We start from the raw sequence: 16830 nt of genomic DNA, 5'->3' as shown, positions 1-16830 counted from the left end.
GGTCTCTGGCTCTCTACAATTAGCTTATAATTACACTTTACTTTAAGATGATGAATATAACAAAGCTCTTAACATACATATCGAAACTATACGATTACCAAGTAAATTAGAACTTCGGGGATTGAGGATGAGTTTTATCTGTGTAGGCTTTAGTTAGGAACTTTATCTTTTCTATCTCAAAGGGTTATTTGTTTATTGAACTTTTAACATTTTCTAAATATAGAGTTGATTTAAGGAAAAAAAACTCACATTTTATTTTATATAAGATGAAACCGTAAACGGAAATGTGAAACAGAAGCAGAAGTAAAAAGCACGGTTACGTTTGTGTCTGTTTTACAATATACAAAGACGTCTTAACTTGAAAAACTAAAATAAATGTACTTTTTTTCTCTTGGACATGAACTTATTTTGTTTTTTTTTTTTTTTTGTGTAACAGAACAGTAGAGTGGTTGAATGAAACATTAATTTAATTTATCTTTAGTCCTTCAATCAATATAATACCTACTCAAACCTTTACACAATAATAAGATATCTCCTACTCTTTTCATATTTTTCGAAACTGCTTGAACTTTGATATTCCATCTTTATTCTAGGAGTCAAGAAGATTCTCAATATCAAATCCCAAAAAAGATCAATCTAATTCCCTGTTCTGAAAGTCTTATATTCATTTAAATTCAATTAATTTGGTATTCATACAAAATGCTAGTTGCATATCACTATCTTAAGCTACAAATAGCCGACAAAAAAAAAATGAAAAAAGCTACAATTATCCAATCCACGCAAATACAATTAGCAGAAAACAATTACTCCGTAATTAACTTTGTGAAAGTTGGTAAGTCTAATAGAAGTAGAAGTTGACCTTCCAAATTAGAATTAAAACGTTTTAAACCTACACTGAAATGACGATCCTCGTATTAATTTTAGGTTGCGTAACCGTTCCATCTTTCTTAACGTTGTTGTGACTTGTGTTGTGACTTGTGTTGTGACTTGTGAGTTGTGACACATATTTGAACCGAACCAACTCAATTTTTTTTTTTACATTATTATAATAAATAACAACAAAATACGTCATCATTTCTATTTATAAATATCTAAATGATTACACTCAAGTTCTGAATTATAAAATTTTCCAAAAATAATAAAAAGTAATTTAAAAACAAAAATAAGCAAAGTACAGTGTACATTACTCACAGTAGTGAAGAAGCAGCCACCTGATTTTTTCTTTTTTTAATATTTCTTTTAACAAAACACACACACACACACAAAAAAAAAGGAGAAAAATAAAAATAAAAAGAGAGAAGAGACGAAAGACCCCACAGAGCACTCATCTTCTCAACCCTAACTCTGTTTTCTCTCTCTCTCCCTCTCTCTCACACACAGCTCTCTCCCAATCTCTCTCTCTCTTTCTCTCTGATGAAAAGCGTCGGAAAATGGGGAAATACATAAGAAAGAGCAAAATCGACGGAGGAGAAGCTTTAATGGATGTTGTTTCACCTTCTTCCTCTTCTTCACTTGGTGTTTTAACCCGAGCTAAATCACTAGCTCTCCAACAGCAACAACAACAACAACGCCGTCTTCTTCGAAAACCCTCTTCTTCTTCTTCGTCTTTACCACCGACTTCTCCTACTCCTAATCCACCGAAGAAACAGAGGAAACAAAAGCAGAGTCAGCAGATGAACGATTGTACTGGTACTGGTTCGTATCTTCAGCTACGGAGTCGTCGGCTACAGAAGAAACCCCCAATTGTTTTGATTCGGAGGAAACAACAGCAGCGGAGGAAAGAGACATGCGGGAGAAACCCTAACCCTAGTCATAATCCCCAAAATCATTTGGATTCGGTTCGTAGTGATGGGTCTAGGTCTGATTCAGTTTCTGAAAGTGTTGTCTTTGGGAAAAATCAAGAATTGGTTTGTGAAATCAACAAAGATCCTTCCTTTGGGGAAGCTACTCAACAAAGGTATCATTTTTAAATTCCAATTTTTATGAAATCTTGTTCTGTTTTTTTTTTTCTTATAGAAAAATTTTGGTATTGGATTTGAGTTTTATCCTTTAGTGTATAAAGGAACAATTTTTATCTTTATAAAAAATTGAAACTGGAGTTTTCGATTATTATTATTTTTGCCGATTTGAAATTTTAATGATATTTTTTTAAAAATTTTACCATCTGTATGATATGATGCCATCTTTTCTTTTTATCTGACAACACCAGTCTCTTCTCTCTGTTTCCGGGAAAGCTATTATACTATTTATTAATCTGTATGTGTTTGTTTCTTCTTTTTTCTTTAGAAAGTTTTTAATTTTTATCTCTTCTTCACAATTACTCAGAAGAGAAGGTGATAGTGACAATTGGTTTTTTCTTCAAGACTTTTTATCTGCTTTCATGTTAAGAATGTTGGATGTTGTGTATGAAATGTCTCTGTAACTCTTTAAAGCTTTTTTATATCTTTGGTTTGATTTTTGGGATGTGCAAAGTGTATGTATGTAGTCCTTTTGTTAAAATGCATCTTAAGTTCTTTGTGTTTGGTTTACAGGAATGCTTGGTTTCTCTGTCTTTCTAAGGTTTGGTTGCTGTTTGGTAGTTTTCGATCTAAAGTTGAGTTCTTGTAATCTTGTTGAATATAATATGAATCATCAAACTTTTCAAGGATTTGCTGAAGGATTAAACCATTGGAAGTTTCTTCTTTGGTTTATGCTTTTTGGTCTTTGAACTACACAAATCCTCAACAAGGAGTTTCTCCTTGTCCTTTTTCAGTTAAACATGACTAGATCAGCTTTACTTAACCATAGGGGCAATAAAGTTTGCTTGCTTTTGCTACTAATTAAGGAAACACATTTATGTGCTTTTTATCCTTGAGATCATTGTATTGAAAGTTACATATTACTTACTCTCTCGTCTTCAACAGGACCACAAGGGAATCCACACCATGCAGTTTGATAGGAAAGCCTGAAATCATCACGACCCCAGGATCGTCTACAAAGCTTAACATTTGTATAAGTGAAAGCAACCAGAGGGAAGAGAGTTTGTCACGCAGCAGCCTTCGTCACCTACCAACTACACCTGAAATGGACGAGTTTTTCTCGGGTGCTGAAGAAGAACAACAAAAGCAATTCATTGAGAAGTATGAGTTTCCTCCCTTGATCTGTTCTGTTCTGTTCTGCAGTAACTAACCCTTTTGGTTATGAGTTTCCAGTTTGATCTGTTCTGTTCTGCAGTAAGTAAACTCTTTCTGGTTTTGTGTCTCTAATGGTTTCTGTCAAACACTTTTTCAGGTACAACTTTGATCCTGTGAACGAACAGCCACTACCAGGACGGTTTGAATGGACGAAGGTAGATGATTAGAAACAGCAAACAATGGGGGGTTAATAGTTAATACAGAATATATTAACATTTTCCTGCTAATTATCGGTTTGATCTTATTACCATCATCCGTTTTCTTAACTTTTTCAACATGTAAAGAGCTTAGGAGAGAAAAACCCATGTAGTGTTTTTAAAATTGGTCTGTAACATAAGTGGCTGAAAAGGGTATGTGTAGCACACAACTGATACCAATCCTTTTTAAGCTTTAACAGACCACCTTAGTACTAGTAACCATAAGAGTAAGGTATTAGAAGTAACCCAAAGTCTATTAGGGTTTAGCATTTAGGGTTTACTAGAGTTCTTTCTGTTTTAATGGTCAGTGTTTTCTTTTAGAAATCGGGTACAGGGGGGACTCTGCTTTCTCTTATAACTCTTTGTCCTGTAACCATTTTAAAATTCTATCCTTTTTATGTGTATACATGTACTGATCTCAAAACTCTTTCAATAAAGACTTATCCTTCTCTATCTTTTGTTCTCTTACTTCATCTTAAGTTCTTGTTCTTATCATCATCATAATATATAGTCCATGTGTTATGTTTTTCAGACATGTAACATCACAGTGACAGGTAGGTAATACGTATCTCTATATATACACAAATATATACTGATAATAGAGAGACAGGGGAAGCTGTTCGTTATGGATATGGATAGTGTCTCATAGTGGTCTTTGTTTTGTCTCTGTCTTCTCACTAGAATCAAAAGTGTTCGAAAAAAGATTCTCTTCCTCTTTTTCTCTTTCTCTTGTGTGTGAGTCCATTGTACTTTCCACTTCTGTGAATTTGTGCCCACTATATTATCGTAAATTTGTAATTCGTGCCCACTACATATCATGATCATCATCATTAGTATGGTGATCGTCTTTTTTTGATCAATCATCGCAAACTTCGTCGCGTTTTTGCTTGTCACAAGATTCGTTTTGTGATTTGTATTGATTTGAGTCTACACACGACAACGTTTTGGAACAGTCCATAGTTGTCAACTTGCCACAGAATACAATCCAATCCAATGCAGCTTAAATATGAAATTTATTGCTCTCGAAGTTACAAGTATCGAACTTTGTGTCTGTGGTTGCGAGTTGCGGCCAAAGCGGTGTAAAGAGGTACAAAAGAAGGGTCCCACGGTTGCAGAAGGTGTTTTTGGATTCTTCGTGTTGGGATATGGTTTTGGTGAGCTCTCAAGTCACTAACTGCCACACACTCTATCAAGTAACTGCCAAATTTTAAACGTCTCTTTCTCTTCGGAATTCGTAATCTGTTGTTTTTGTTGTTTCTCCCTTTTTGCAAAGTTGATTAAGCGTGCTCTCAAGTTACTACTAAGATCATGGCCTTGTTTAGATAGTTGATAGTTCTTTCGGTTACTCTTTTTTTTTTATCTAAAGATTGTATGATCTCAAACAATACTAAACCAGACTTTCAAAACAGCTCATAAACTTCGGTTGCACTATAGATGAGATGTCACTAACTGCATAAGGCAAAACAAAACCACCAACAAGACTGTTGTTCATATGCAGTTTACATCATAATATTTTAGAAATTGTCCGAAACAAAATACATTCAAACAACAGAATATGGGAATGGGAGAGGCTTTGGGATTTGTCATTTTGTCTTTTCAAAAGACTTAAATAGTCCTCTCTATATATATAATATATATTGGTAGTAATGCTCAGAAAAAAATGAAGAAGCCTACCCTGATTTGGTGTATATGCGAATCCCGACTGCTAAACCGAGAATGGCAAGGGGTACGAGGAACTGGAGGATCTTGATAATGAATTCAGAGGTCTTGTCTTGATTGTAGTGAGGCTGTTTAGGAGGTGTGTATTTGACTTTCTTTGGGATTGTTGTCTTGTCAATCTCTCCTACGTAGTACTGCTCCATCATCAATCTTGCGCTCTCGCTGTGACCCACGTCCTCAAAATCATCCGTTGCATCCTTACCTGAAAAGAGAAGAAGGATCAAAACCTATGGATCGATCTCCACTAAGTGAATTTGACGTTTAAGCATCAAAGCCGGGAGAGCAGGGTGATATTTTGTGTTTATACAGACCTGTTGAAGACAAGAGAACGTCATCCCCACCGGGATGGTCTTCAAGGAACTTGGTCACATTGTACACCTGCATTTTGGCAAATGTTTGAAGATTTCTAGTCAAAACAAGAAGTTTAAAACATCGGAAGTTCCACCTCTAAGGCTTATGATTCTAGTACAAGATACAATGGAGCAACATATAAAGAGTTCATAAGGTTCTCGCTTCCCTTCGACTAAAACAAGAAATGGTAAGGCGATTGTGTCCGTGTGCATATAACTCGAATAAGCAAACAATAGGAACAGAAAGAAAGATGATACTTGAAACACTCTACTCTACCAGCAACCATGTCTAGAGATAGATTTGGGGGTTTCTGAACATAAAAAAGGATTTGTTCAATATACATGATATAGCAAACTTGTTGCTCGAGTTAAACTTCGAATGAAAAGAAACAGAAACTACTCATGGAACGAACACATCAAAAGGTTGAAAATTCAAACTTTCTTGTGACAATCTAATGATATCACAAACCAATCAATGAAGATAACAAGAATCAAGTTTTCACTATGAAGGGAGGCTCAAGGGTGTATCTAACAGATTCCTTAACAAGTTAATCATCACAATTCACAAACCAAAACGATCAATCTTCAGCCGAAACTAGTGATCGACACGTGTCAGTAATACATTCCAAGAGAGGTCAGTGTAGAAGAAATCAAACATATTTGTTTGGTATAATCATATAACTCTAAAAGGCAAGAAGAGCTATCTATATATGTCTACATTTCTCCATCTTCAATTCCAAATTTGAAACTTTTCAATTGATAAATAGATCAAAAGAGCTAAATCTTTAGCATATTGTTTAACAGCTACAAACTTTTTCCACTCTACCTATCTAAAAACAGAAATCTAAAGACTTCAAAAGCTTAATCTCATGCAAACACACAAAAAGGAGGGATTTTTAGAAAGCACGAGATCTCTAATTTGAGAGGTGAGAATAAGGGAGAAAGAAAGAAAGAACCTTTCCATTGATGACAAGCCAACAGTCCTGAGGTTGATTATGCTCTGAAACTTGTGAAAGTGTGAAGATCTTTGCTTCGTCTCCCATTGTTTTTGTTTGTTTGATTCTTTTGTCTACCAGAAAATAGACCCACCAAAAGAAGAAACCTGACACTGAGATTTAAAGCTAAAAACTTTATACAAAATAGAGATTCAAAGCTAAAAACTTTATACAAGGAGCGAGAGAGAGAGAGAGAGTTGTTGAGTTAAAGGACCAATTTAACGAAACAGTATGAATTCCGGTTTAGTTTGGTTTGGTCACTGAGGAATTGGATTATGAGTTTCAGTTGGTATGAATACCGGTTTAGTGAAATAGGAGTGTGAATTTATTCATCCCACACATAATCTGTAAACTAATCCCTGCTTAATTTAGGCCTTTTGGTGGTATTCACCTTACTGATTTTGGAAACATATGTACCAAATGTTGAACCGATGTGCTCAATGGTTTGGTATAGTTGCTATTTCTGGTCGGTTGGGGTGGGTGGAGTAGGTGGGCAGTGCAAATGTTGCGGTTGTGGCTCTCTCTAATTCTGCCTTTTTTCATTCAAGATTGGTAGGTGACTGATGTGTGCAATAAATTTAATTATTATGGTCTAAGAATTCTTTTCTCAAAATTATTATGGTGCTGCTTCATACCAACTTACCATCCCTATTTATTCTGGACCTTTCTAAAATTATTTCTCTAAAGCTTATAATATAAAATGTGTATATATTATAAAATTGCATGACCTGATTCGTTTGGTAGAAACTATTGTTTTACCTAAGGCCTAACACTACATAGAACATTGTTTTTGTGTGAGAAATTTCACACCTCTAAAATAACAACCATACGATCACGATGCATATTGCATCATGACCGATCCAAAAAAACCAAGCGGATTAAGCAAAAGGCTAGTGTCATCAATTTTTAAAAATATTTTTTTTTGAGGATGACATGTTTTAGAAACGTAATAGTTGTACTTTTAAGATCAACATATCTTCTTACTACAGTAAGAAATTGTTATTTTGAAGATATTAATAAAATTTACACATTTAAATTGAAAAACATATAAAGAAAAAGTAATGATTCTTACCACCATTCTCATTTTACTGTACTGATAAGTTGAATACATAACTGAAACAAATAGCAAGGTCAGGAAATTTACCCATCTATTTTGTAAAAGCAATTGGGCTTTTTCGTGAATCTAAAAAGTATTGGGATCCATAACAAAATAACACAAAACTTTGAGACTAAATCGTAAGGAAGCTATACATTCGGGGTAGTTTCTAATATCCTGACTTGTTGGGTAAGTCTCTAAATATTCGTAGTTTGCATTCAAGTCCCTGAATATTTTCTTTTCACAAATCTCCTGCTTTTACTTTTTTCTTCGTCCCATAAACTCAAAAAACACTCTTTTTTCAAATCCAGTAGTTCGATTCAAGACGGGTCTCATCGAAAAGTTCGATTCTTTCGTCATCTGATTTGCTTTCTTTTAGGGTTTTCAATTTCGATTTAGTGTTGTTCTTCATCAATGGCGACACCCATGGTTAGTTCAGCTGGAGGGTTACTAGCAATGCTGAACGAGCCTCATCCTGCTTTGAAGCTTCATGCCCTCTCTTATCTCAACAATTTGGTTGACCAATTCTGGCCCGAGATCTCCACTAGTGTTCCCATCATGTAATTCTCTTTTAAACCCTTTTTTTTTTGGTTTCCGCTTTGAGATTTAGGGTTTTGTTTTCCAACTTGATCTGTTTTCGGTTTCTGGGTAATTCGGGAGACGATTGTGGGATTTGGATTGCTTGAGCTCTCGTTGTGCTTAGGTCTTCTCGATTTGTGTATTAAAGTTCAAATATTTCGGTGCGGTATGGATTGTGGCGATGTGAATTAATGGGTAGGATAAGAAAGTAAAGTGTTTTCTTTTGGTATGACTAGCTTTAGCAAGTTCTGTAGTGATCTTTGTAGATTATGAATGAGCAATTGATATCTTAGTTTAGCAATTAATTGTTTTTTATGTCATAGAGATTTGATCCTGGACATGGTAATGCTTTTTTACTTGTGTTATGTAAATGGCTTGGATTCCTTTTGCTTCATCATCCTACTTGGTAGTGGTCTTAATTAAAGTTGTAGAGGCTGTCCTGTCAGAAGCACAATGCGTAGGTTTAATGATACTATTATTTGCTAGATCTCTTCAATGATTTGCACTGCGTGATAGCTTGACTGAAGAGATATTTTTGTTTTTGTTTGCAGTGAGAGTTTATATGAAGATGAAGAATTTGATCAGCATCAAAGACAGCTTGCTGCGTTGCTGGTCTCTAAGGTGCGATTTAGTGATTTTTAAACTTAAGTGGTATCTGGTTGCAGATAATTTTTGCTATATGTTGGTGGAGGAATGTGTAATTGTTTCTCTGAACAAATTATGATTATTATTTTTTCCTTAAGAGCTGGTGGATAGTGGTAGAAGTTTGGGGTGTGACCCTTTTCTAATCAGTATTCAGTAATCATGTTATGAGATTGTATTACAAGATACGTTTTTCTTGATGACCCTGATTGTATTATCACAGGTTTTCTATTACTTGGGCGAGCTTAATGATTCGTTGTCCTATGCCCTTGGAGCTGGTCCCTTATTTGATGTTTCAGAGGATTCTGATTATGTTCATACGCTTCTAGGTGAGGATTTTAAGAAGTTTGTTGATGGGTTTACTCTCGTTATGCTGTTCTCTGTCTGTAGACTCTAGCTAGGGTAACTGCTGACTACAAATTGCTTATCATATCAACTTGACTCGATGCAAGAGAAGCATATGTAGCTTGCAAGACTTATTATCTTAATAGTATACTTGAAGCTTGCACATCCAGATATTGTTTTCTGCCTTGTTTAGTAGTATAATACCATACTGGAAATAGACAGGATAAAATGATTGATGACTGTTTGAGTTTTAATAAATGCTGGATGAATGTATACTCATCAGATTCTTCTGTTATATTTTCAGCCAAAGCAATAGATGAATATGCCAGTCTCAGATCAAAGGCAGTTGAGTCAAATGAGATGGTGGACATTGATCCCAGGCTAGAGGCGATTGTTGAAAGAATGCTTGGAAAGTATGGAATGCCTATGCATTTAATGCTCTTTCTTCTTAGTGCTTCAATTGTTCTTAGTTCTTACATGGTTTTCCATCTGCAGATGCATCAGTGATGGGAAGTATCAACAAGCCATGGGCATTGCGATAGAATGCAGAAGATTGGATAAGTTGGAAGAAGCTATCACTAAGAGCGATAATGTTCAGGGAACTTTATCATATTGCATCAATGTTTCTCATTCCTTTGTTAACCGCAGAGAATATAGACATGAGGTGAGACTGTTGTTCTCAGACCTGAGTTAAATAGAAGTTTGATGTTCTGATTCTATTGATTGATTAGAACAGAATAGTTTTGCCTCATCTGGAAGATAGTGTGATCATTTAGTTTCTATGTTGCATCTTCCAGTACCATGCTTCTAGTCTCATGTATGCGAGCGTCCTTTATGTCCTAAACTGTAACTAAAAGTCCTGTTTCAGCTTTTCGTGATACCTATCTTAGATGAGTCAATGCCTGAATTGTAAAAGTTTTTTCTTGGCCTTTTCGTCTAGGCTGTTTAGTTAAGTCGTCTTTTGGAAAGGTGATGACATGCTTGTCTATTCTTTCAGGTGCTTAGTTTACTTGTTAAAGTCTACCAGAAGCTGCCTTCTCCTGATTATTTGAGCATTTGTCAATGCCTCATGTTTTTGGATGAACCGCAAGGTGTTGCAAGCATATTGGAGAAGCTTCTTCGCTCGGAGAGCAAGGATGATGCTTTATTGGCATTGCAAATTGCGTTTGATCTTGTAGAGAACGAGCACCAAGCCTTTCTCTTGAGTGTTAGAGATCGCCTTCCAGCTCCCAAAACACGTCCTGTAGAAGCAACTCAGACTGCTGAAACTACTACTGCTCCGAATGAGAATCCCTCGGGGGATGTTCAGATGGCGGATGAAACTCCAGCTCAGACAATTGTGCACGAGACAGATCCAGTTGATGCTACATATGCTGAGAGGTTAACAAAGATCAAAGGAATTTTATCTGGAGAGACATCTATTCAGCTGACACTTCAGTTTCTTTACAGCCACAACAAGTAAGCTACTGTTGAAGTTATACTTCTAAATTGTTTATTCCAGGAAATCATGATATGGTCCATTAATAATTTTATCTTTCTGTAGATCGGACCTGCTGATACTGAAGACAATTAAACAGTCTGTAGAGATGCGAAACAGTGTATGCCACAGTGCTACAATATATGCTAATGCCATTATGCATGCTGGAACTACAGTGGACACATTCCTTAGAGAGAATTTGGTAAATTATATACTTTCACTCTGATACTTCTGTATGTTTGAGTTTGACTGTCTGTGTGGATAGTATTTAACTTTCTTTTCATTTTGTTCTTATTTGAATTGACAGGATTGGCTAAGCAGGGCAACCAATTGGGCTAAATTTAGTGCTACAGCGGGATTAGGTGTTATTCACAGAGGTCACCTGCAACAGGGTAGGTCATTGATGGCTCCATACTTGCCTCAGGGAGGAGCAGGTGGTGGTGGGAGTCCTTATTCCGAAGGAGGTGCTTTATATGCTCTTGGCCTTATTCATGCTAACCATGGTGAAGGAATCAAGCAATTTTTACGTGATAGCCTACGCAGCACTAATGTTGAGGTGATTAATTAATATCTTACTTCAATATAGCCTCTCATTTTCCCTGGCAGCCTCATTAATATTTATTGGGAAAATATGGATACAGGTCATTCAACATGGAGCTTGCTTAGGTCTTGGTTTGTCAGCTCTCGGGACAGCTGATGAAGAGATATATGATGATGTCAAAAGCGTGCTTTATACTGACAGTGCAGTTGCTGGTGAAGCTGCTGGCATCAGCATGGGTTTATTATTGGTTGGAACTGCTACTGAAAAGGCAAGTGAGATGCTCGCTTATGCTCATGAGACACAGCATGAGAAGATAATAAGGTAATGTCAAGTCTTAAGGAAATTTTGGTGAAAAGGGTGCATGATATCTTGCCTTAGTATTTTCACTAATCAGCATCTGGAATGCGTTTTTAGGGGATTGGCTCTAGGAATAGCTCTTACGGTATACGGTAGAGAAGAAGGAGCAGATACCTTGATTGAGCAGATGACTAGAGATCAGGATCCTATCATTCGTTACGGTGGGATGTATGCATTGGCATTGGCTTACAGTGGAACTGCAAACAACAAGGCAATTCGACAATTGCTGCACTTTGCTGTATCTGATGTCAGTGATGATGTTAGGAGAACCGCTGTTCTGGCACTTGGATTTGTCTTGTACTCTGATCCAGAGCAGGTCAGTTTCTGATGCTCCTTTACTTGCGACCACTAACTTCCATTTCTTTAGTGCTTCCAGTACTTTTGTGTTCGCGTACCTTCCCTAATGGATTCTGATGATTTTTTTTTTTTAAACTGTAGACTCCCCGTATTGTATCTCTGCTTTCTGAGTCGTACAATCCACATGTTCGCTATGGTGCGGCTCTTGCAGTGGGTATTTCTTGTGCAGGCACTGGCCTCAGTGAAGCGATATCCTTGTTGGAGCCACTTACATCAGATGTTGTTGACTTTGTTCGTCAAGGTGCTTTGATTGCAATGGCCATGGTGATGGTTCAAATTAGTGAAGCAAGCGATTCTCGTGTTGGAGCATTTAGGTTAGTATTAATCTTTTTTCTTCAGCATTTGGAGGCAGAGAATATCTTGGGAGACTGAGACTTTTTCTATGTTTTGTAGGCGCCAACTTGAGAAAATCATACTCGACAAGCACGAAGATACAATGAGCAAGATGGGAGCGATTCTGGCTTCCGGTATCCTCGATGCTGGTGGTAGGAACGTTACTATAAGACTGCTCTCTAAGACCAAACATGACAAAGTCACTGCTGTTATCGGCCTTGCGGTCTTCAGCCAGTTTTGGTACTGGTACCCACTGATCTATTTCATTAGTTTGGCCTTCTCACCAACCGCTTTCATCGGTTTGAACTACGACCTTAAAGTCCCAAAGTTTGAGTTCATGTCACATGCAAAACCATCTTTGTTTGAGTACCCAAAACCCACCACGGTTCCTACAGCCAATACCGCCGTCAAACTCCCAACTGCTGTTCTCTCAACCTCAGTTAAAGCCAAAGCTAGGGCTAAGAAAGACGCAGAGCAAAAAGCTATTGCTGAAAAAACATCCGGTGCCGAAAAGTCTGTCAGTGAAAGTGGGTCTGGAAAAGGAAAAGCATCAACTGAGAAGGATGGAGACTCTATGCAGGTAATTTTATCAATTTCTAGTCTTTTCTAATAGCTTCTGTGAATGATTGCCTGATTAGTCTCATAATCACTATGTTGTCTACTTTTTGTTACACACGTTAGACATTTCGGTTTTAAGATCAGTTTGGAATAGTTATGGTATTAGTTTCAGGTTTGGGTTTTGAGATGTATATTTCTGGCAGTTCAGTTTATCCGGACTGAACATCCCTAGATTTCTGTCTCTGTCGAGTCTTTATTGTGTGTTTGGACCATCTGAGTTTTGAAAGTCTTGTCTCCACGAACTGTCAGGTCGATAGCACAGCAACAGTCGAGAAGAAAGCTGCTGAGCCCGAGCCAGCGTTTGAGATTCTAGTGAACCCAGCTCGAGTAGTCCCAGCTCAAGAGAAATACATAAAGTTACTTGAAGACAGTAGATACGTACCAGTGAAGCTAGCTCCATCAGGTTTCGTTCTTCTAAAAGACTTGCGTCAACACGAGCCAGAGGTTCTCTCTCTGACCGATGCACCAACTTCAACAGCTTCTCCTGCAACCGGTGCAGCAGCAGCTGCACAAGGAACCACAGCCTCGGCTATGGCCGTAGATGACGAGCCACAACCTCCACAAGCCTTTGATTACGCTTCATAATTGTATTCTCTTTTTTAAAATTAGTTGGAAAATTTGTTGTTGGTTTTATTGGTTTCTGTTAAAAGACAAAAAGCAGAGAAAAAACAGATCTTTGAACTTTGAGATACTGCTTCTTGTCATTTGCAATTGGTTTCAAGTTCAACCACGATCTTGTGTTAGGTACCTTTTTTTTATTACAATCTAAATTTTAGTGTCATTTTAATTTCATTTGGTTGAGTTCAATTACGCGTGACGTTTTCACATAAAAAGATCTTTGAGGCCATGACAAACGCGCAAATTAAATTTCATATTAATACTATGGTCATAGAATACATTTCCAAGTATGTATGTAAACTAAATGGAGTAATTGCCAAGTCCCTATGGTCTTTCTTTATTTTTCTTTGTAGGGTCTTTAAAGGCATTTGATTTTTCTATCAAACGTGTTTCACTACGTAATAATAGCTAGCTGTGTGATAACTTATGGTTGGTTGGTACATCTGTAATTGGTTTATCACTAAATGCGCTTTGTATATAACTTCTTTGTTTTCAGTTTTCACTTTGCAGGATGATCAAAATGTGTCACATTTGATTCATGTGAGTGAAATGCAAAAGAAAATCGAGACTCTGTCAAGGATTACTCAAATATTGAAAAATCCACGAATATATGAAATTTTATAAGATATCGTAGATTCTTGAGTTGAAAGCCCATCAAACCTTAATTTACACTAGGTTTTGAACCCACGCTACGCGTGGATTTATTTGATATATTTTGATGAAAATTATATATGATTGATGATCTTTGATGAAATATTATTTTATAATAATTTAAATTAGTATTAAGGAAAAAAAATAAATTTCAGATACACAATTTTTATTAATATAAAAATCAGTTGTGTTATAAAATCAAATCTGATCAAAAAAATCATGAACTTAACTCGACGTTCAGGTGAGGCGGATCAGACTGGTGACCTCACATATCTTAAGCCATTTCTTTGACCACCAGAAAATGAAACAAATTTATAATCATGAATTTATCTCGTTTTTCATATTTAGTTAATCGCTATCACCTATAGTCTCATGTTTTTTATTCAATGTTTTTTTATTCTTCATATTCTTTCTTGTCATTTTCATTGTCAAATTTTATGGTAATTGTCATCGTTAATTTTACCGTCCGGTTTTTCGTTATACTCTTCTTCTTCTTTTTCTTTATATGCACGCGGTATAACGCTGGTTAAAATTTAGTTACGTATGAAAAAGAAAAATCCACTAATATATGAAATTTTATAAGATATCGTAAATTCTTGAGTTGAAAGCCCATCAAACCTTAATTTACATTATATAGCAATATATAAAAAAAGTAAAGTTTTAAGAGGGTAATAGAGTAGCTAGGATGCAAAAGTGAGAACTAATTAAAACAAGAACAACACTATAGCTAGCTACACCTTTTGGGTCAAAGAAAATGGTCAAGTTCCCTGGTAAAACAATAACATACTTGATTTAGAAACTAGAAGAACCAGCTAGCGTCCGATTTTCCCTCTCCGTTCATAAAGCCTTCAAAATATTTCTTTTGTTGAAAACCAGTAATAGACATACATGATACATGCATGCATGTTTTCAGTATTCGCATACGCATATATATATACTGATTGAAAATCACATTTGAAATTGGCTCGTGTCTTCATCAACGACTGACACTTGACAGTTTTCTAGCTACGTGTAGGTAATTTATAAAAATTAATTATGCCATTGTAACACTGTTAATTAGCTACTAGTAAGAGTGATCGACATATAGATTTGCGATTTTTTTCTTTTTACGTAACGTATTGATTATAAATAAATAAAAACCGCAACTCTTTTCTTTCTCCGCAATTTTACTTCAACGCGAAATGATCCCATGCAAACTAGCTATATGCGTGGACGTATACGTAATAATGTCCCAGCGCATAATTAAACGAACAGACTTACGCACTTAACAATAGCTATTCAACTACATATAACATGATATTTTGACTAGTTGTGAACACACAACTGATCAGACGATTATAATCTATGTTGCATCAAAACGGAAATGGATACGCGGAAACGAAACGTTTCGGAAATAGGAAACGAGTTTTTTCAAAAATTAAGTAATGGAAACGTGTAAGAAACGTATATACATATATATATATATAGAGATATAATAAATTCCCAAACATAAAAACCATATTTAAAAAATCTGAAACAACACAAATTCAAAACATACATATTAAATAGTTAGTTTGTCAAAAAATAATATTAAATAGTTTATTTAAAAGTAAAACTGTAAAAAAAAACGTTCAAAATCAAATTTTTTGACCAGCATCGCCATATATTTAGGGATTTTAACTTTTAAGCTACTAATTATATTATATATTTTTATTATTATATTTATCATGAATTCTTATAATTTCAATTTATTTATTTATTAAATTTTGAAAGTATAAAAAGAGTTTCCGTCGTGTTTCCAAAACGGAAACGGAGTTTTCATCGTGTTTCCAAACCGAGATTTTTAAGAATCGTGTTTCTGTGACTTGTTTCCGAATTTCCACGAGTTTCTGTTTTCAAAACGTTTCGAAAACGGGAAACGCACCTCAAAAAGAGTTTCCATACAACATAGATTATAATTATCTAAATATATCGAGCAACATAGACAGGTACAAGCATATCTTATAAGCTTTGACCAAAAAGAAAAAAAAAAGTATATGTCTTAATTATAAGTCAGATATATGTACATATATAACTTTCACCGGCGCTTTTCTAAGCTTTGAATAAATAAATCGACATCATATATAACAAAATTTTAATCTGACCGATGTAAAATAGATGTATAGTGTACGGACGGATTACCCTACCGATCAACAATATATATATAGAAATGTTAATTGTTAAGACTTAAAGAGTAAAGTATTGGTTTTACTTAGTCAAACATTATATTACATTGCGAAGGAGAAACATATTTAAGAATATGGAATTGATCAAATTCATGTATATATGTTATATAAAAACATTTGATAATAATGCATTCATCCACTACAAGAAAACATGTCTTTTGCGACTCCTATAATAGTCGCTAAGTAGTCACAAATTAGGGTTTTGCGACTACTTAGCGACCATTTTTGGGAGTCGTTAAAAAATGGTCGCAAAATAAAACGGTCGCAACATCGTCTCTAATTTGCGACTGATTTCCGACTAGAAAGTATGTCGTATATAAGCGACTGTTAAGTGACCATAGCTGGAGTTACACATTTCCGACTGAAATGCAACCAAGTTTACTTACAGACTGTTTTGTGACCATATTTATAGTCCTATAGCGGGACGATTTTGGGACTAATTCCAAGAGTCTGAATTTGAAATTTTTGTTTGTTATTTTGTTTGGTCACAAACTGGTCACATGTTTGTTATTTGATTTGGTCACAAACTGGTCACATGTTTGATATTGGTTAATTTCCAATTTAAAACGCTATTAATT

The 16830-nt window shown here is 35.6% G+C and overlaps 3 protein-coding genes across 4 annotated transcripts; 2 read left to right on the top strand and 1 right to left on the bottom strand.

Moving 5' to 3' along the window:
• The first annotated feature begins 1180 nt into the window (after positions 1-1180).
• On the top strand, positions 1181-3823 carry LOC104786309 (cyclin-dependent kinase inhibitor 4). Of its 2 annotated transcripts, XM_019245799.2 has the most exons (4): positions 1258-1957; positions 2532-2559; positions 2904-3119; positions 3271-3823. In XM_019245799.2, the coding sequence occupies exons 1-4, from the start codon at positions 1849-1851 to the stop codon at positions 3338-3340; spliced, it is 423 nt and encodes a 140-aa protein (XP_019101344.1). In that variant the 5' UTR covers positions 1258-1848; the 3' UTR covers positions 3341-3823. The 2 variants fall into 2 exon arrangements, with proteins under 2 accessions (XP_010509978.1, XP_019101344.1); XM_010511676.3 differs by lacking the exon at positions 2532-2559 and having other exon boundaries at positions 1181-1957.
• A 945-nt stretch (positions 3824-4768) lies between these two features.
• Positions 4769-6979, bottom strand: LOC104786308 (cytochrome b5). Its single transcript, XM_010511675.3, has 3 exons — positions 6396-6979; positions 5401-5467; positions 4769-5291 (listed from the first exon to the last, which is right to left on the bottom strand). The coding sequence occupies exons 1-3, from the start codon at positions 6480-6482 to the stop codon at positions 5041-5043; spliced, it is 405 nt and encodes a 134-aa protein (XP_010509977.1). The 5' UTR covers positions 6483-6979; the 3' UTR covers positions 4769-5040.
• A 711-nt stretch (positions 6980-7690) lies between these two features.
• LOC104786307 (26S proteasome non-ATPase regulatory subunit 1 homolog A) lies at positions 7691-13571 on the top strand. The gene is made up of 13 exons (XM_010511674.3): positions 7691-8090; positions 8661-8730; positions 8975-9080; positions 9401-9509; positions 9592-9760; positions 10094-10554; positions 10640-10775; positions 10881-11129; positions 11215-11435; positions 11529-11787; positions 11910-12142; positions 12222-12741; positions 13029-13571. The coding sequence occupies exons 1-13, from the start codon at positions 7945-7947 to the stop codon at positions 13362-13364; spliced, it is 3015 nt and encodes a 1004-aa protein (XP_010509976.1). The 5' UTR covers positions 7691-7944; the 3' UTR covers positions 13365-13571.
• Positions 13572-16830: the final 3259 nt, after the last annotated feature.

The sequence above is a fragment of the Camelina sativa genome, chromosome 5, assembly GCF_030686135.1.
Source record: "Camelina sativa cultivar CO46 ecotype springtype chromosome 5, ASM3068613v1".
In the NCBI taxonomy this organism is placed as follows: Eukaryota; Viridiplantae; Streptophyta; class Magnoliopsida; order Brassicales; family Brassicaceae; genus Camelina; species Camelina sativa.
The sequence above is the reverse complement of the archived record's forward strand: the minus strand, read 5'-3'. Positions and strand labels throughout refer to the sequence as shown.